Consider the following 18,509-nt stretch of genomic DNA (forward strand, 5'->3'; position numbering starts at 1 on the left):
TCTTCTCCCTGGAATCATAATCCCGATAGTTCCATTGACACTTCAGCTTTCTGACATCCTCATTCCCTTTTCTGCGGCAGATAATGCAGGCTTGAAGGTCCAATCCACAGGGCGAACACCGGCCCTCTGCAAAAATGGCTCAGTCTTCCGGGTCCTATACGGTGAATGTGCCTAGTGTACCTAGAAGTTCACCACCAACAGGACGAGCGAGCAATCGAACGAGGCAGTTATACCAGACTTCTAACAGTACCTCGACTACTGCGAAACTCAGGACAACGCAACCGAGTTAGTGGATGTAAATGAGCTTCTGTCATCCTTGCCGTCCCTTGCCTCTGCGCAGACTGCTATACAGGAGACACTTTCATCTGCTGGGTATAACTTCACCATAGCTACTACCTTAAATGAGGGTTCTTCGACCATGTTTCCACCGGACGCCACCACGACCCAAACTGGAACAAGCCACGCTTCATGCGAACTCTTTCAGACCGGAGCTGGATGGCGTGAGGATGGAGTGTGATCTACCATCTACTGCTCGTCAGAACGATATTGCGGAATTACCTGTGCGAGACATAGTTGGGCGTGAAATGGATGCAGAAAGCCCGCCAGATGCAGATGCTCCGGGGGGAGGAGAGGGGCGCACGGGATACTGATTAATTCAAGAAAAGTAACAACCACAGATGATTACCTGGTCAGGAATACCTTGCGCCCCCACCTTAGCTCTTTCTCGCCCATAATTGTCGAGAATAGGTAGTCCGCGTCTGGAAATCGGGCTTGGATGGTGTGTAGCCATGATCCGCGAGCTCGCGCGTTTAGACATTGTCCCTTTTACTAACAAGCCAAACAATAAATTACTCCAGGTCACAGACAAAAGCAGTGACGCAGCCAGAAAGTCTCGTGCACATGCCCTATCCCCACCTACTCTTCACGCTAACGCTATCGACATTGACATTGACATGAATCTCAAGTCACCTCCAAGACGAACTAACCGTCTGCGTACTCCCAGCACATCCCTCTTCAACCCTTCCAGAGCGATTCGGATCACTCTCCCAAACGACCACTCCGTCCTGCATTTTCTTGAAGAATTTATACTCAAATGCAGTCCCCACGGGGAGTTCCACAGTCCCAGTCCATAGGGGATCCGCAGCCGTATACTGCTCCGCCGAAAGGGCCAGCGCCCTCGTCGTATCCCAGTCTCCGAGTTGAGCTATGGAGCCTGTTAGGTAGACATTCTCGCCGTATGTAGTTTGCACGCGGTGTTGAAAGACGAGAGGGCGGGCTGTAGCTGGGTTGCAGGGTGTCGTTGTAGTTGTCATTGTTGTTGATGTAGCGGTTGTTACGGTGGTTGTTGGGCCCGGGGTCGGGGAGGAATTATCGTCGCATATCCCGCTGCCGCTACCGGAGACCCAGTTCGCTGGGACAAGGGCACGAGGAAGGCCCGAGGTCATTGGAATGGGTATGGCTCCGTTCGAACCGACTTGGAGAGGGGTGCAGGTGTATAGTTCCATCAAGCTAGAGCCAGAGGCATATCCGTGGTTGTATAGGTCGAATGTGTAAGACGCGGTACTGGAGCCGAAGTTGGTCAGTAGGGTTAGGACCTGCGAGCCAGCGGAGCCCTTGCGCATGGCGATGTGGTTGGTATCGCTGTAGAATGGGGTATTCTGTTGCTCGTGCCCATTGGTATGTAAGTATTGTGTCCAATCAATCTATACTGGTAGTCGGGTATTTCAGAGGGGAACGCACCCGCGAAGTGAGATAATTGGCATCCTTGCCGACGGCCAACTTGCGAATCTTGTTAGTCGTCGCGATGAACCTGTACAGCTCTGACTCGGCTGAGTAGGAGGACCACCAGACTGGCTCGCGGTTATACGGATCCCCGCTGCCTGAGTAGTGTTGCTCTTGTCCGGCGTAGACAATGGGGATACCGTCCGAGAAGAAGATAAATGCGAGTACATTTTTGGCTTGGCTTATATCCTGGGTATAGCTAGTATGAAGGTCAGAACACCCGTCGTCTTTAGCAGCACAGGTCAAGTACCTGGGGAATCGAGGATTGTCATGATTCTCAATGAAGTTTCCGAGCAACGTAGGATCGCGACAACTTGAGGCGACGGTATTGATCATGTTGTAGAGATTCGTCATGCTTCCAGTGGAGGACTTGAACGCGTCGAGAAGCGGGTAATAGCTAGGGTTTCCCTTCTATATCAGTTGACCAGTCATTACCAGGTGCCATTTGACATACACAGGATAATTCATAACCCCATCCATATACTCCTGATAAGGGCAGGTATACGCGGGGTCCCCATGGAAGATTTCGCCAACACCATAAACCCCCGCTGCTTCGACATAGCCAGGCCAGAAATCCTTTTCGACATGCTTCACTGTATCGATACGGAGGCCATCGACTGCTCATTGGGAGATTAGACCGGACCAAGGACGGGGCAAAGGGCAAAGGGCAAGCATTTTACCAGAGTAATTAGCAACTATGTCTTCGATCCAGTCATACCAAATATTGCGCACCTTGGAGCTCTGGGTGTTCACATCAGTCAAAGAGACGATGTCACTTCCCAAGTAACAGTTCTCAACCTGCCATTGGTCATCATAATTCGTGATTGCGCAATATGAATGGAAGTAGGAGGCTGAATTAAATGGCGTAAAAATGCTGAAGTCGGTCGAAGGACCGGGGCCATAATAACCCTGTAGAACAAGGGCAGGTTAGACGATCAATCATTTCGTAACAATTTCGCGGCGTCCATGGACCAGACGTACCATGTGGTTCGCAACAACGTCAAGCATGAAATACATGCCCCGGTCATGCAGGGCCTTGGATAGAGCCCTGATGTCGTCGGCCGTTCCCAAGTTCGAGTCGACCTCGTATCTAGTATGAACTTCAGTCAGCACGTACGGTCATGAATGAATAGGGCCATATACATATTCCTCTGCCAGTAGCCGTGGAACCCCGTTCCCTCCGCGGTGACCTCGGGAATCTGCTCAGTGATCGGCGTAATCCATATTGCAGTGAATCCCATGTCTTGGATATAATCGAGCTATGCAGTCAGGTTTACGGCATTAAAAGAGCGATTGAGGTCCAGCGTTACCTGATTGATTATACCTTGCCAGCTCCCACCGCAATATACCTGGAAAACTTTAGCATATGTGGGCGACACTGAAGACTACGGACGGGTAGTAAGTACTCGTTGACTCAGATCACAGGGTGCGGACGTCGAGCCATCTGTTCGAGCGAACCGGTCTGTCAGCAGGAAATAGATGGATTGGCTGCGCCATCCATCTGCATTCAACCCAAGCACGGGTTGGACAATTAGGGCTAAAGCGCTGGCTAGAGTGAGCAGCCGCATGGTCTGTGGACGAGGGATATAGATCATTGAAATTTTGTACTGCTTCTTATCGAACATTGCGAGTGCTCCATTTATATAACCCTATCTGCAGCCTATGGTGATGGGATCTAGCTCGGTGGTTAACTATTGGGGAAGCCGAAGCAGATTGAAAGTGAACTCCTCGGGTTTATACACCTATCAATACATCGTTAGAGAACATCTATGCCCTTTCATTTATTGGGTTACATCCAGAAACTTCAACTAGCGCTCGCCAAGCTCCGGCATTAGTCCTTTAGCACCGTTGGGAAACCCGTGATGTCTACTCAAGAACAGACTATGTTCATTCTAAAATGCACTGGCATCTCATACCGAACACTCGACGTCGTCCACTTGGAAAGACAGTATTATGCGGGATGCCCGGACGTCTCCACAAACTACATTCTGCGAAAGTTCTTGGTGTGGCCCGATAAATATCCGTGCCCTGTCCAGGGGTCATGCATGCTTGTTGCACTTGACCCCTGACGGAGTATACTCCGTGGCAATATAGTCCCAGGTACCAAGCCACACGCTGCCCTCGTGAAGAAACGTCGACAATGCCGGAGAAACTAGGTCCTTTTGATTGGTCTCTTCAGAGTTTATCACATCATGTGCATATACAAGTCACAAGCATTTCTACCATTCTTTTGATGAGGAAGCAGCCATCCCCTCCATCATGACGTCTCTGTCAGGATGGATACAAATATATCGTGTCGGCCCGGTACTCTACGAGAGCCAGTGCCCGCAAATCCCGAACCAGAAGCACTTTGGAACTCATAAACAGCTCGCAATGAAGACTGCAGTGACCTTTATCGCAAGTACTCTATTCACCACGGCGTATGGCCATGGGTACCTGACAATCCCCGCAAGCCGTACACGTCTAGGGTTTGAGGTCAGACCATTAGATTCCTATTACTTCTGCCTGAATGCGAGCTAATGCCACCTTAGGCCGGCATTGATACCTGCCCCGAATGCTCAATCCTGGAGCCGGTATCTGCATGGCCTGATCTCTACGCTGCCCAGGTGGGCAGAAGTGGCCCCTGTGGCTACAACGCCCGTGTCAGTGTTGACTACAACCAACCTGGCGAGCACTGGGGCAATGAGCCGGTAGTCACCTACACAGCGGGAGATGTTGTGGAGGTGGAGTGGTGCGTCGATCACAACGGCGACCATGGCGGAATGTTCACATACGGGATCTGCCAGAACCAAACACTCGTGGACCTGTTCCTGACGCCCGGATACCTCCCAACAGATGCTGAGAAACAAGACGCGGAAGACTGTTTTTTGAACGGGGAGCTGAGCTGTCTTGATGTTCCTGGACAGACGTGCGCCTACAATCCAGATTGCAGTGCAGATGAGCCCTGCTATCGCAATGATTGGTTTACCTGTAATGCCTTTCAAGCAGACAGCAGCCGAGCATGCCAGGGCGTTGACAATGCACCCCTGAATTCCTGCGCAACCACCATCGCCGGCGGGTACACCGTGACCAAACGAATCAAGATTCCCAACTACAGCTCAGACCACACCCTGCTCCGATTCAGATGGAACTCCTTCCAGACGGCTCAGGTTTACCTACACTGCGCTGACATTGCTATCGCGGGATCTGGGTCCGATGGCGGCTCAACCTCAACTTCCACTACAAGCACCACAAGCACTACTTCAGCGACATCGTCCCCTCCTACCTGCACCACCACAGCCACTTCGATCCCCGTGACATTCCAGGTCACCGCTGCAACTACCTGGGGTGAAAGTGTCTACATAGCCGGTTCAACCGCCCAGTTAGGCTCCTGGTCGCCTAGTTCTGCAATTGCACTCTCTGCGAGCGAGTATACACCGGCTAACCCCGTATGGACAGTGACTCTTGACATACCGGTGGGAAGTACATTCGAGTACAAGTATATCAAGAAAGAGGATGATGGGAGTGTTGTTTGGGAGGGTGGGTCTAACAAGATGTATACCGTTCCGACGGCTTGTTCGGGGGAGGCTGTTACTGCGAGAAGTACTTGGCAGTAGTTTCGTCCTCTATTGCCTGGGATGGCGCGAAGATTGGGACGTTGTACCTACTCTGAATGGATACGATGAAATACAAACGATATCAACCTCTATAATTGAGCAAATGTGTTCTCGTAGTGAGTAGCACTAAGACAAAAAATAAAAAATAAAAAATAAAAATAAAAACCTTGCGATAGCCGTCATTAAGACCAATTCCGTAGATATCATTTCCTTAAAGAAGAGGGACTGTTGTTGGACAAGACGAGTCTTGCATTTCCACATCAGTCATAGCAGCTGAGGCTTCAGCGAGCCTCTTCGTCCTTGAAGGACACATGGTTTGGCCGCGGCCAAATGGTTTACCGTAGTCATAACGGGACTCTCAGGCTTGCCAACATGGCGTAAGGCTGGCACGCTCCTGAATACGCGTTTTCGGATCTCCCGAGCATTCATTTGGTAATCCGGCCATCTCAACATCAAATTCATGGGGCTCGGTCTCCCATACTCCAGCACACGGGGCTACTCCATACAGTCCGGGCTGAGTCCACAATATAGGCCGGGACTCATCGAACCAGTTTGACTGTGGTGGTGGAGGAGAACGCGGCGGCGATTGGTGGGAAGGGAGGGAAGGGGACGCGAATGCTCATGTCTCGCAACTCCTGGAGATAGCGAAGGAGAGAAAGGCCGTTGCGTCTGAGGTTCCGCTGATAGGCAGTAAGTCACCCGGGAGTGGTATAGCCAAGTTCTACTATGATCTGTGGTATCAAATCCTTCCTGTATACTCAAGACAGAATCCTCGTGTCCTGTGTTTTCCAGGGCTCTACTGATACTTCTATCTTTGAGGATTTTATAGACAAGGTACTTTAGTATTATGGAAAATAGCTAGAACAGAAATCTGTGATAGTAATAGATAATACGTCCTTTTACTACTCGGAGTATATAAAGCAGGTATGCTCCCGGGCAGGGGTTAAGCAAGTATATTTACCTCTATATTTATTATATTGAAATCCTCTTAAGAAGCTCTCTTTTAAACTAAAGGCCTTTATTAAACAGTATTGGTAATGGTATGAAGATAACCCTGACCAGAGATTTGACACTTTTCTCGAATGGTGCATTAGCACTGTAGGTGCAAGGAATCGGAGTGCAAAAGGACACTTCTGCAATACAGGCATCACACTCGAAGCATAAGGCATGGGATACGGTACGCACCATTTAGCGAGTTTGGGCAATCGCATCGAGTTTGGTTACTCTAATCAACATGAATCAGCATAGTCGAGCTACTGGTCAAAATCGAGGTCTAGTCTGCATGGACCAACACAGCACCCGACACGAGTTTATCCTCTCAAATATGAGCTTGTCGCCATCAAATGCCTGGATAAGGATGGCTATTCAGCAGTCGCTGCCTGTCCTAGGAAGAAGCGGGGGCGTTGGGCGCCTTCTGGTGTTACTAGGCTGATGATATCTCGGGATGCCAGCGGTTTATCTCAATTACTGGTCTCTGTACCAGGGCAACTGGATGATACTCCTCACAATTTTGCTAGCTTCAGTATATCCCACACTGTAAAAGGCAAGTTCCACGACAAGACCGGAGGAGGGGATATTTTACACTCCAGGGGGCAGGTACAGGATTCATTGTATTATGCTGTCTTCTTGCTCCGAGTGATAACCCATAGTCTGGGCTTGACTTTCCTTTGCTCATCTCTTGTCGCACTATACCAAAATAACTGAGAAAATCGCTCCACCTGCCCCAAAGCGAAAAACACCCGGTGAATGCATCTGTACCGTATCACAGACTAGCACTGTACTTCACTGCTCACCTAACAAGGTCCTCAACACATCAGCCGGTGTGCGCTTGGGTGCGGCAAGCTCCAATACTTCCTTGCTAGTTGTAGAAGCTGTGCATTTTCCATCCCATCCTGTCTCCAGGGCATGTTTGATAGACGTGATAACGTTCTTTGATTCCCCAGTTTTTGCGAATTGATGCTCGTAATATGAATCGGCGAATGACGACATGTCCCTGTAGCTGATATCCTTGACTTTAAGACCAGTGTGCCGCTCAACCATCTCGACAATTTGCGCCCCGGTAATGTCTTCTGGTCCGTTGAGGACGTACTTGGCTTTGTTGTGCACAGCAGGATTATCCTGGGCCAGGAGATGAGCAGCAAAAACCCCAACCTCGGTCGGGTCAATAATTCCCACAGGTGCATCTTTTGATGCAATTAGACTCAATTTACCCTGCGCTCCAGACTTGCGGTAGTTTTGGATGAATTCAGCCGCGGCAGCGAGGTAGAATTGAGAAAAGACATTGGGCTGAAGCGAAGTCCACTGCATACTTCTAAATTCCGGCGAGCCTAGCAGAGCCTCAATTGCCCAATGGGAGCGTGGATAGTATGCCTGACAGTCTGGGCGAACATTCGCGGCGGTAGTCGAGATTCGCACAACATACTCGACCTGTGCTTGAAGGGCGGCAAGATAAAAGGTGGACTCCTCGGCGAACTGATTTGGGTTATTGTGCGATGCAATAAACGCCCTAACAACCTGATATTCTCTAAGCCAGTCGGCGGTGATTTCGACCCAGTTTTTCTCCATCACCTCAACGCCAGGGATCTTTGCGAGCTCCTTTGCAGCTAGAGAATCCAGAGACCGTGTCAGGCCGATTACTCGGTGGTTGGATAGTGCATTGCCTTTTTGAAGCAACCTGGGCAGGGTTTCGGTCACACTGCGGCCAGTATTCCCGGTTGCGCCGATGATGAGGATAGTTGGAGCCATGGAGAACGGAAAGCGGACGGATGCCACCCAATCCAGTCCTCTGCCCATGAATCTATATTCTGCGAAGACCGGCTTGAGGGTTACAAATTTGCTTATTAACATACAACGCCTGTGGTGTGTAGACTCCCTCCGAGCGGGTAGACACAGCAGTATGATTGGGTCAGTGGGCTCTCCGAGGCGAGTGGGATGGAGTGGGATGACCGGGTGGGATGTGACCGTTGAGTGGAACACACCACTCACGAGGCCGGCTCCAGTATTATGAATCGCCGACTCAAAATGGCTCTCGGTTCTCGCCTATGTATCCCGTTCGTCACTATACTACGCCTTGTCTCAAAGTATTCCCTTCCTGGCAATCTGTCAGGGCAAGCCATCGCCACTGAGAATACCCCAGCTACAAATAGGTTTCACGGTCATATGTCCGCTTGCAAAAGCGGCGGCCAGCTGATATATACTACATAACTCCATCTCCCCTGTGTAGCCTTAGCCTTCTTCTGCCTTGGTGGTGGCCTTCCAGGAGGACCCATCAGACATCGTCAAAATAGACAGCAATAGGCAGCAAGTTTCACCACTATACATGCTAGGAAGACAAAGCGTGAGGTAAATGCCTCTATCGTATTGCATTGTTTCTAAACAGCCGCCTGTGTGACTTCAATAACAACTTTGCCCACTTGCTGTCCACTCTCTAGTCTTTGGTAAGCCTTACGGTATTCCGCAAGAGGATACACCCGATCAATAACAGGCCGAATCTCGCGGCTTGCCATCGCTGCCAGCATTGCCTCGAATTCCAGCCGTGAACCAACAGTTGACCCTGTCACCGTCAGGCTCCGAGCCAGTATGTCAATGGGTGGCAGCCCGCCGCCAAAGCCGCTTGCAAACCCAATCAAGACAATCACGCCACCTATCTTTGTCGACGCCGCAGACTTCACAATAGTCTTCTCTCCGGCAATATCTAGCACCCTATCAACCCCCTTACCACCAGTCAGGGCAATTATTTCGCGATCCCACTCGGGGCAGGTGCTATAGTTCACCACAGTATCAGCGCCCAACTCTTTGAGCTTAGCGGCCTTTTCATTCGACGAGGTAATTGCCAGCACGCGGGCGCTGAGAATCTTCGCAAACTGCAAGGCGAAAAGCGAGACACCACCTGTGCCCTGGATCAGCACCGTCTGGCCCGGCTGCAGCGGCTCGACCTTATTTATGGCTGTCCACGCCGTAACAGCCGCACAGGGGAGTGAGGCAGCCTCGACGTAGGAGAGGTAGTCGGGAATTCGAACAAGTGCGTCTTCATTGAACACCGCGTACTCAGCCAGCATCCCATCTATAGTAAAGCCGACGCTGGTGGAACTATACTCCGCGATGTATGGGCCGCCGATCCAGGCTGTGCTGCAACCCACGGCGATTCGATCGCCGGGCTTCACTCTCGTGACGCCTTTGCCGACTGCTACAACCTCACCCGCGCCGTCGGAGAGGGGGATAACGTTCTCCTTGGTTTGCGCGCGATATTCGCCCCTTAATAGGGCCGTGTCGCGGTAATTCAGCGAAGCGGCGTGTACCTTTAACAGCACTTGATGTTCGCCAGGGCTCGGTATCGGCTCGCCTTGGAGCTCGGTGCTAGCCTTGGTGCCGGTGGTAACAACGCGCACCACGTTCATTTGCGACATGGTTGGATATGAACAAGAGGTTTCAGACGGACAGGACTTTTTTCAGTGTTGGCTTGATAAAAGAATGATTGCAAGTAATTGAGAATTGTGTTATAAAAAAGGCCGGATCATGCCAGGCAGGAAATAACCTTTCATAGCCTTTGCAAATACCATGGATCCCACGAGATAAAGTGTTGGCGTGACGCTTGACGTAATCGACGCAATGTAGCTAACTATTCCATTAGCACGAGTCGCATGTTTTTCCCGGGTATAGAGAGAGCTCCGTGGAATCAATTAGTAAGTACTGTAGTGTATTAGTAAAGAAAACATCTCGAGCTTTTTCCAGTAGGTGGGCTCTCCGAGGGTGGGCTCTCCGAATCCGATACAACGTACTCTATATTGTAACTGGCCACAGCACATATCTGACCTCAGCAACAGTCCCTCTTATATAAGATCTTACTCGGCTAAGGGTAATTAAAGGTAGAGACGGACCCGCGGCGGTGACATCCCTCATTCCTACCAACTGACGTCCCGTGGCGGTCTCTGAAATATACCTCTTAATGCATGTGTCGGAGACCGCGGCGTAGGTAATGGTCGGTATCTCACCACCCCAATATGAAGGTCTGATTCATTGAATCTAGCAGCGAAGCTACACTATATACAGAAGAAATATAAATAGGAAGTAGAACGATATGATATATGACCGAGCGGACGCTGACTAATGATAAGTTCGGCGTTGAAGCAGATTCTTAGCCGTCACCAAAGGTCGACAGCATGTAATGCTCCTCCAACTCTTTACATTCTATGAGCGCTGAAAAGCTAACAGAATGCATCCAAAACCATTCATATGTCGCTTTCCACGCTGCGAGGCGAGCTATCACCGGAAGGAGCATCGGCGTCGCCACGAGGCGCAACACGACCGAGAGCAAGGGATCAATTGTGCAACCTGTGACCAGAAGTTTGGCCGACGGTAAGCACAATCGTCTCCTGTAGGTATCTGAACATTGTAGCTCTAATACTAGTTTTCTCAGTGACACGCTCCGGCGCCATATGCGGAAGATACATGGAGTGAAGGGGCCCACTCGCATTAAAGTCGCCTGTACAAGCTGTCGAGACCAGAAGACTCGATGCGAAAAGGGTCCACCATGTACCAACTGCTGTCGTCGCGGAATACAGTGTTCTTTAAGCCAGAGCGTTGAAGTACAGCAGAGTGGTCACATCACGTGCCCAGCTGAATCGCTATCACCAGTGTCGCATGATGGTCCCACCCAGTCAAAGAGTAGTCGCTCCGAAAGGGAAAGGCATTTCATTGATCTGTATTTCAAGCTGTTCCATCCGTTCTGGCCATTCATTCACCAAGGGTCGTTTCGCAAGTACGATGAGGCACCCTTACTTGTCCAGTCGATCATTGTTATTGGTTTGTGGCTTAGCAATGAGCATAATGCACAGTCAAGAGCAATTGCCCTTCATGACGTTCTGAGCTCTGCTATACATGAGCAAAAGGTTTGTTTGCCGAGCATCATAAAGCAGCCTATCTCGCTGACAACCACAATGCAGGAACTCTGGGATGCCTCTTGTTCAGAGGACGCATGCAGTGCCTGTTCCTGGCCTATCCCAACATACCAGGCTATCTTACTCCACTTGATTTTCGCTGTACTGTATAAAGGCAGTGGACCGCTGGGTTTAGACCTTAAGCCTTGTTTGTCCCCTGCTGATGCCAATTTACTTGTCAGGCTTGTCCAGAGTTGCAAGAAATTGGGCATGCTATACTACCCAAACATGCTTGCCCGATATTGCCAGAGTGATCTCCCAGCATATGTTTGGGTAAGCATTGAGGAAGTGAAACAATTTAACATAGCATTATACAGAGTCTGCAGAGCGTGCAGCGGGCAGGAAATTTGGACAGACGACTTGAATCCAACCAGGACATCGAGCACGGTGCTACGCGCAAATGATTTGCAATTCCCGTTACCAAGGAACCTTTCCTTGTGGAAGGCTGTAGATAAAGCAGAATGGGACGCTGCGGCTACAGAGGATGTCTACCGCCACAGGCTGGAGGACACTTTGGAACGCGACTGGATATCAAAGTCGGCAAATTTGTTGGAGCTAAATAGCGAGTAATGGAGTGAAGGGGTTTTGCAGCGTGCAAAAGCTTGTTGCTTGATAAGCATTGCTATTGACTAGGTAGTTATTAAACAGAGCTATCCTCTCTTTCCTGCAGCCAGAGCCTGGTGTAACCAAGAAACCTGCGCGCCGCACTGATTGCCACTCCCTGGCTAACAAAGAAGTCTGGGCTTTCCCCGTGGATTTGTGCAATGTCAAAATAGTTTGACGGTGGGGATCTAGTACCGGCCTAACAACAACAAATACTGGGGATTTTGTTAGGGCTGAGGATGTATGCAGGATCAGCTGCAATAGTACTTGGTAAACTGTTGACAGCCCCAGTCTCCGTTCTCCTGTTTGCTATGGCTTCTGGACAGTGATAACCTACAGCTCGTGGACTAGCAGACAAGCATATCTGGCGAATTCGCAAATAGACGTGGCAGTACATACAAATGGTTCCAACTGCGCAAGGTTCTGGGTCAGAATCTCCAAAGGCTCTGCCCTACCATCAACTGAACAGACCTAGGTTTACTGAGGTTTTGATTTCGGCAGCGTTAGTATCCGCGAAGATCATTTAGCGGGACTTTTAACAGTAACTGGCTTATGGTATTTCTGCTACCCTGGTAGTTTCCCGAGCTGCCCTCGGCCTCTATCTAACCTGTTAATGCCCCATAGTTCTGGCTCTTACACTCTCTTTCAAGGCACTTTTGTTTCTTGCGGGGGCTCTCCTGGTTATCAGATCTAGGGCAGTTCGGGATGCTCGTTGGTGGTAAAAGTGCGAGGGGAGGTAGGGTAGGTAGTCTCATTCTCGTCGTTGGTTTCCATTCCTGTTGCTCGCTCGGTGTGAGCAATCAGGTTACTGCCAGGCGGGCCAGACCAGATGTCATTGGAGAGATACTTACTGGAGGCTTCGGAGGTTATTATTCTTGGCTGTATTCCAGTAATGTGGGAGACAATCGATCGGTAATAGATAGGGGGAGGAGGTCCTTACAACGATGCTGCTACCTGCGGGTGAAAAAAAAAAAAAGCAAACAAAGCAGAGTAAGAGAGGAAAATGGCCTGGATTCAGCAACGCGCCGGTACCTCGACATAGCGGTTCCCAATAATTTTTAGCTGCAAGCTTGTAGTAGGTGAAGGGTTTGCTATTAAACTGTCGAGATCAAGGGTCCTGTCAGTGGCCGAACGACCATTTCAGGGAAGACGTGATAACGCGTCCGGGATGGTGTTCGCTCGACCGGGCTTGTGGAAAACCAACAATCCAAACTACTGAATATACTAACTCGCACGAACTAATCTGAAGTTAAAATTTTCAAGGGTAATAGTGTTTATTGATAATTGCTTTAAAATACTGGCAGTTAACACGTGATTGGTATATACTGCAACATTCTCTGCAGATTTAATTATATGCCGAACTTTCCAGAGTGCCTATACTAAGCAGGACAGCTCTAATTTAGTTAGCCAGTGTAACTGTTGAGCCTTTACTAGGCTATGACTGAGGAAGGAAACTGGCTTGATCTTTATTCGCGGAGATAGTACGGCGAGATCTTCATATTCAAATTCAGAACTTAGATAGCATACCATGATACTATTCCCTATCTCCGAAGTATCAAGGTCCAGGTACAGGCAAAGTTCAGGATTATAGTAGGTAAGCAATCAAGGTTATCTAAATTATTTCTGCAGGTTGTCAAACGCGACGAGTTTAGCAGATATAGGGTTGTTTAATAGATTAACTTTCGCGAATTCTTGACAAGCTTAGCCTTTCTATTGATATCGGACGGTGTGTCTTTGAAACCGGGCCTATTAGGACCTTTCTGTTTCAGGGCAGGAATTGAAAGCAGGCCAGGGAGTGTGCGGTGAGCCATGCTGACCTGATTCGAATGCCTGGGGAATAGTCTCTTTGGCTGTACGTTCTCTTGCGCCTCGGCTCCTAATATATACGAGTCTATCAAGGCATTAGAAATCCTCAGTAGATCGCCCCCTGAGGTCAATCCGCCATTGGCTCCAGGTATAACTCAGCCCGATGGTCGGCCAAAGGGCGTCGCCAATGCGGAAGGTCAATCGGATATCGCTGCGCATCCTAAACGTGTTGTAAAGGACTGAGCGGAGGATCTGGGTTACCCCAGCCTTCTGACGGACCTTGGGTATAAATTCCTCGACTCCGCGGGTTCAGGATGAAGTGGCGTCGACAAATGTTGTCAGTCACCTCATCCGAAAGCTGGGTGCTTTGCCACGTAGACGCAAGGGAAGTACGTCAAGGACCGCGTCTTTCCCGTACTGACAGGATGACTATTGTAGGCATTTCGTGAAGGCCATCACTGGGGGTTTCTTGGGGTCGAAGAACAATATATATTCTAGCTTTAGCGGCCGTGTCTTTGACCGGTCCCGCATTCGCCGGATCGAAGGCTATGGGCCTTGTGTGCAAAAGATAGAGCACGGTCGCAAACCATTTGCCATCCCGACAACTGGCGAGGCCCAGAGGACCTGAATCCTGGTGACTGTCATGACCTGGGCCTGCCCAGCTGTTGGAGCAACCAGAAATAACCCATGATGTCTTGATTATCTTCCAGGGGCTGCCCGTGGCCATTAGACATAGTACTAGATTTATGACCAGTATGCGACAGTTCAGGTGGGCTGTGTATAGCCTCGCCATCAAGAACCTCTTCAAACAATCGCCTCCTTTGTTATTCTGGTGCTCGGAAATTACAGTCGGTGGGAGCTGGAATGGCTAGCCTGTGCGCGAGGCACCAAACCAACGACCGCAACCAGACAGCCAGCAGGTATTGCGTCGAGCGGGAGCACGAGATCTTTTCGGCCACTAGAGTGAGAACGCCATTCACAATTCCTTGTAGCCGCACCGCACACCCACCGCACACCCACGCCCAAGTTGCAACCTTACCCGAACCCGTCTCGCCAAATGGATGAGGATTTGAAGAATTAGGGCCCGGGGGGTGCAAGGATGCCTACCTAGTCGGTCGAGATACTGGTTGGCCAAACGAAGCTGCTAGCCTAGGCCAAAGTTTCCAGCAACACAGACATCTATAGCTACACATTGGCACCACTAGCGTGCGAAAGGTAAGGAATCGCTCACGCGGCTGGATCTGTGATCGTTCCAGCAGGGGTCGGAAGTCTGACCAGAATAGGGCCGTGGTGGCCATGGGGTAGGCACCCACGGCCAAATGGCCTTCTCAGTGGAGATATTTGACGTTGACGTGAAAAGCGAGGAACGAAGGTGAACGAAGATATAAAACGGCTTTCATCAGAATGAAGGGCACATCTACATCTCCAGCCACCCCGAGGTGGCTGAGAGGCCTTACCAGACCAGAACGACGTCTTGAGGAGGCGGGCGGTTGTAGGAAGAAGAAAGAGGAAGACGAGAACGAGGGGAGGTCGGCGCATCTATAATGGGTAGAGCCGGCCCGGAAGGAGTCCATGGAATATACTCGTGAACTTAAGAATTAATAAAATCAGCGCTTCCATGACCTGGTGACGGGAACGTCGTCCTGATCTCTGTGGTGGTGGTGATGATGGCCATAGTCCGCAGATTAGCCCTAACTAGCCAATTCACCGCTCCCTTCCCCTTCCCTCTTCTTGGCCTTCTCTCCGATCTCGTCTTACACAGAATTGGCAGATATGAACCCTCCGGTCTAAAAACATGCGAGGTCCTACAAGAAAACTCGAATGCGAGCTGTGTTGGTATGGATAAATGTATGATATTCATGCGAAAGGGTAGTTCCAACTGGTGTTCGGTGCAGGACCGTGAGCCCGGTACAATTCCCACAACCTGCCAATTGCTCAAGTAGCAGGACCGGCGTTTCCCAGAACAAAGAAATCCAACACCTGCTTCTCTGGTTCAATGTCATCTCCGCTCCAGTGCGTCAGATCGACCGCCCAGTTCGCAAATCCGCCGAATTTCAGGCTCCGATAGTACTCCACCCGTCGCCGCATTGTATTCTTGCTCATAAACGCGACCCACTGAGTATCATTATACACAAGCACATTGGAGTCAGAAGCTGGGTCGTAGTAGGACTCGTTGATATCGCCCTCGATCATCAGCGCCTCGATCTCCGCGATGGCAAGAACACCCGGGGTTCTGGTGCACATTCCAGGAATCGCTGCTGTCTCTGGGCCCTTGAACTTGCACTCTGGTTCTGTACAGTCGGCGTCCGTCATGCCAAAGGCACGTCCGTAACTAGCCACACCCACAGCGATGGCGCTCCGCGGGACACCGGCTTTGGTGACTAGGGACGGTAAGTCTTTGTACATTCAGGCGGTGCTTCATCCACTTACTCATAGCAAGGGCGTAATTCGTTTCAGTCAAGTTCACTAAACCGTTAGCTTTCACATCCTCTATGGAAAATATAACCTACCATGACTTCTCAGGCAGTTGCCCCCTTCACACCAGTCTTGAACGTAGAAACCTTCGTAGTCCCATTGGCCTGTATATTCGTCAGATTATTGCTTGGATAAGTGAAACATCCGTACCGTGAAAATCATAGGTCATATAAATAACATAGTCGAGGTGATGCCACATCTCTGCGATCGGAAACACTTTCAGGTGCCAGTAGGACGCGGGCGCAGCCATAGAGACAGTCTTCTCTCGCGGGAAGATCTTTCGCAGCTTCGTCAGAAACGCGAGGTAATTCGGGCCATCCGAGTGTAAGCTTGCGGCGACGCTGGGGAATTCCGAAGCCTACTTTCTGTTAGCAAAATGAAGAAGCCCGACTGGAGAAACTTACTCCTGGGTACTCCCAATCGAAATCCACGCCGTCCAAGCCGTTGTCCTGGACAAACTCCATGATGTTGACGATGAATGTATCAACGTTTTCTGGCTTCATCGCTTCGCGTAGGACATCATACACTTCACCGTTGACAGTATAACCCCATCCGCCGAACGAAAGGATGCGCTTCACCCCTTGCAAAGCCAAGAAGTCAGCCCATTGATTATGAGTATCGTTGACGCCGATACGGAAAGTTGTGTCGATCGTGGCAAATCCCCAGTGGATATGAGTATAGTCGTGGACTTTGATGTGGGCAGCGCGAAGATTCAGACAGGGTCGGTCGAGGTTGAAAGACTCGTAATACCCGATTCTCATAAACTCAGCAGGCGCTTCCGAGTTATCCAGAATATCCATTCCGCAATTAGAGATGCATCCCATCCGGTCCTTTGGCGCCGACCCGGGGTTTCCGGTAGGGCCCTCCTCGAAAATACAGAACTCGGGGGATACGCCACAGTTCCCCTTGGTATTGCAGCACGCATTCAACGGGCATGGATTCAGGGCAGCGAGAGGAGTCCCGTCAGTTGGCATCTCCGTTCCCGGAACAGTTGGACCGCATGCTGCACCAGTTCTCGGGGGAGGGAGTGGGGGATATCCTTCGCTTAGACATATCCTCAAGCCACCGTGGATTAGGTTGCAGCCGGACCAGCCCCAGGATCTGCCGTCGTTGAAATAGCTTATCTTGGCTTCCGGAAGGCCATGGGCGCTGGCAATTGAGGCGCAAGTATCCTCATCTTTCGTCAAGTATGCTGCGCATGAGCCGTCTTGGTTCATCTCTGGTTTGCCCTCTTTCAGAGTCCTGGGGGAGCAGCAGACCTCTTCCCCTGGTCGGAGCCACGTACAAAGACCTTCCTGGGAGTTGAGAGTCATGAACTCGTCGCCGGTCACGCCGCATCTCCTCGCCAAGTCGCCGCAAGTGTCGCCTTTCCTGACAGTCTCTGTAACGCAGGTGAACTGTTGTTCGATCCCGTTGGTAGTGTAGCTGTGCGAGACGTTGTGTTGTGGTCCTTGGACTGCGGGAACTGGTGAATGATGCACCTTTTCCCTCGTCATGGGAAAGGACACATTGCGTAGTGGCTGCTCAGCAGCGGGAACTGTGACGTTATTCACCTTCTCTTCGACGGTGTTATTTGCAACGACGGGAAGTTCTTCGATTGCGGTAAGATCTCTGGCGTCGAGAGCTCCATTGCCACTCTCAACACATCTGCCTCGCGCCCATGACTCGACTGCCTGTTGAACTGCCGCCGTGTCTCCGGCCGTATCAAGAGCAATGCCAAAGGTGTGGTCGACGTCGCGATCGCGACCGCATAGCTGAATTGCAGTAGTCCTTCGCCCCCATCCGTCTGTCTTGCTTCTGAGCGTATCAATGACAGATGCCGTCAGAGTATCGTTTATGGCCAAGCCGTTGTAGATACCGACTGCTGTAGTGCGCAGACGTCCAATCATACTCCGAATATCGCGATTCGGGGTCTTGATCAGTGCCGTCTGGACATGGTGGAGAAGGAGATTGAGCTGTCGAATCGAGGCGCTGTCGTCGTGATCGCCCGCCGAGCTTGATATCTCGGTTTGTGTCTCTCCAGGATTGACGACAATGGATTGCGGATCGGTAGACTCGGCATCCGGTCTGTCATCGACAGTGCAAGCGCGAATGCTGAAAGCTGCTTCAGTGGAACCGTGGGACGAAAAGTCGAGCAGCACCGAGCGGTGGCAGTCTTTGAAGATCTCGAGGGAATGATATGGCGTCCAGTTGCTGGGGTCAGCAGTGCAGGACGCAGGGCACAGCGGCTGGCTGGATCCCAGAGCGACTGGAAGTGTCCAGAGAACAGCGGCTGATGCGGGCCAAGACGGCCACATTGTGTAGAGGTCTT

General features: G+C 50.7%; 7 protein-coding genes across 7 annotated transcripts; 3 read left to right on the forward strand and 4 right to left on the reverse strand.

Annotated features, from left to right (window-relative positions):
* Positions 1 to 786: 786 nt before the first annotated feature.
* On the reverse strand, positions 787 to 3,462 carry BDV17DRAFT_252399 (putative alpha-amylase). Its single transcript, XM_073756539.1, has 9 exons — positions 3,189 to 3,462; positions 3,093 to 3,131; positions 2,926 to 3,041; positions 2,764 to 2,872; positions 2,463 to 2,691; positions 2,237 to 2,399; positions 2,033 to 2,179; positions 1,741 to 1,981; positions 787 to 1,658 (listed from the first exon to the last, which is right to left on the reverse strand). The coding sequence occupies exons 1-9, from the start codon at positions 3,405 to 3,407 to the stop codon at positions 966 to 968; spliced, it is 1,956 nt and encodes a 651-aa protein (XP_073619736.1). The 5' UTR covers positions 3,408 to 3,462; the 3' UTR covers positions 787 to 965.
* A 511-nt stretch (positions 3,463 to 3,973) lies between these two features.
* On the forward strand, positions 3,974 to 5,415 carry BDV17DRAFT_252401 (starch binding domain protein). The gene is made up of 2 exons (XM_073756540.1): positions 3,974 to 4,257; positions 4,314 to 5,415. The coding sequence occupies exons 1-2, from the start codon at positions 4,042 to 4,044 to the stop codon at positions 5,376 to 5,378; spliced, it is 1,281 nt and encodes a 426-aa protein (XP_073619737.1). The 5' UTR covers positions 3,974 to 4,041; the 3' UTR covers positions 5,379 to 5,415.
* Positions 5,416 to 6,649: 1,234 nt separating this feature from the next.
* On the forward strand, positions 6,650 to 7,121 carry BDV17DRAFT_143516 (uncharacterized protein). Its single transcript, XM_073754339.1, has one exon. The coding sequence runs from the start codon at positions 6,810 to 6,812 to the stop codon at positions 7,080 to 7,082; it is 273 nt and encodes a 90-aa protein (XP_073619739.1). The 5' UTR covers positions 6,650 to 6,809; the 3' UTR covers positions 7,083 to 7,121.
* On the reverse strand, positions 6,650 to 8,391 carry BDV17DRAFT_252402 (SDR family oxidoreductase). The gene has a single exon (XM_073756541.1). It carries the CDS (start codon positions 8,223 to 8,225, stop codon positions 7,161 to 7,163), a length of 1,065 nt encoding a protein of 354 aa, XP_073619738.1. The 5' UTR covers positions 8,226 to 8,391; the 3' UTR covers positions 6,650 to 7,160.
* A 223-nt stretch (positions 8,392 to 8,614) lies between these two features.
* On the reverse strand, positions 8,615 to 10,350 carry BDV17DRAFT_252403 (zinc-dependent alcohol dehydrogenase family protein). Its single transcript, XM_073756542.1, has 2 exons — positions 10,157 to 10,350; positions 8,615 to 10,067 (listed from the first exon to the last, which is right to left on the reverse strand). The coding sequence occupies exon 2, from the start codon at positions 9,782 to 9,784 to the stop codon at positions 8,750 to 8,752; it is 1,035 nt and encodes a 344-aa protein (XP_073619740.1). The 5' UTR covers positions 9,785 to 10,067; positions 10,157 to 10,350; the 3' UTR covers positions 8,615 to 8,749.
* A 113-nt stretch (positions 10,351 to 10,463) lies between these two features.
* BDV17DRAFT_252406 (Zn(II)2Cys6 transcription factor) lies at positions 10,464 to 12,278 on the forward strand. Its single transcript, XM_073756543.1, has 4 exons — positions 10,464 to 10,539; positions 10,590 to 10,733; positions 10,795 to 11,266; positions 11,321 to 12,278. The coding sequence occupies exons 2-4, from the start codon at positions 10,591 to 10,593 to the stop codon at positions 11,882 to 11,884; spliced, it is 1,179 nt and encodes a 392-aa protein (XP_073619741.1). The 5' UTR covers positions 10,464 to 10,539; position 10,590; the 3' UTR covers positions 11,885 to 12,278.
* A 3,380-nt stretch (positions 12,279 to 15,658) lies between these two features.
* BDV17DRAFT_299462 (glycoside hydrolase superfamily) lies at positions 15,659 to 18,495 on the reverse strand (the record flags this gene model as incomplete). The annotated part of the gene is made up of 4 exons (XM_073763878.1): positions 15,659 to 16,104; positions 16,234 to 16,302; positions 16,349 to 16,556; positions 16,603 to 18,495. The coding sequence occupies 4 exons, from the start codon at positions 18,493 to 18,495 to the stop codon at positions 15,659 to 15,661; spliced, it is 2,616 nt and encodes an 871-aa protein (XP_073619742.1).
* Positions 18,496 to 18,509: the final 14 nt, after the last annotated feature.

Source organism: Aspergillus undulatus (assembly GCF_047715775.1).
Source record: "Aspergillus undulatus strain CBS 261.88 unplaced genomic scaffold BDV17scaffold_4, whole genome shotgun sequence".
In the NCBI taxonomy this organism is placed as follows: domain Eukaryota; kingdom Fungi; phylum Ascomycota; class Eurotiomycetes; order Eurotiales; family Aspergillaceae; genus Aspergillus; species Aspergillus undulatus.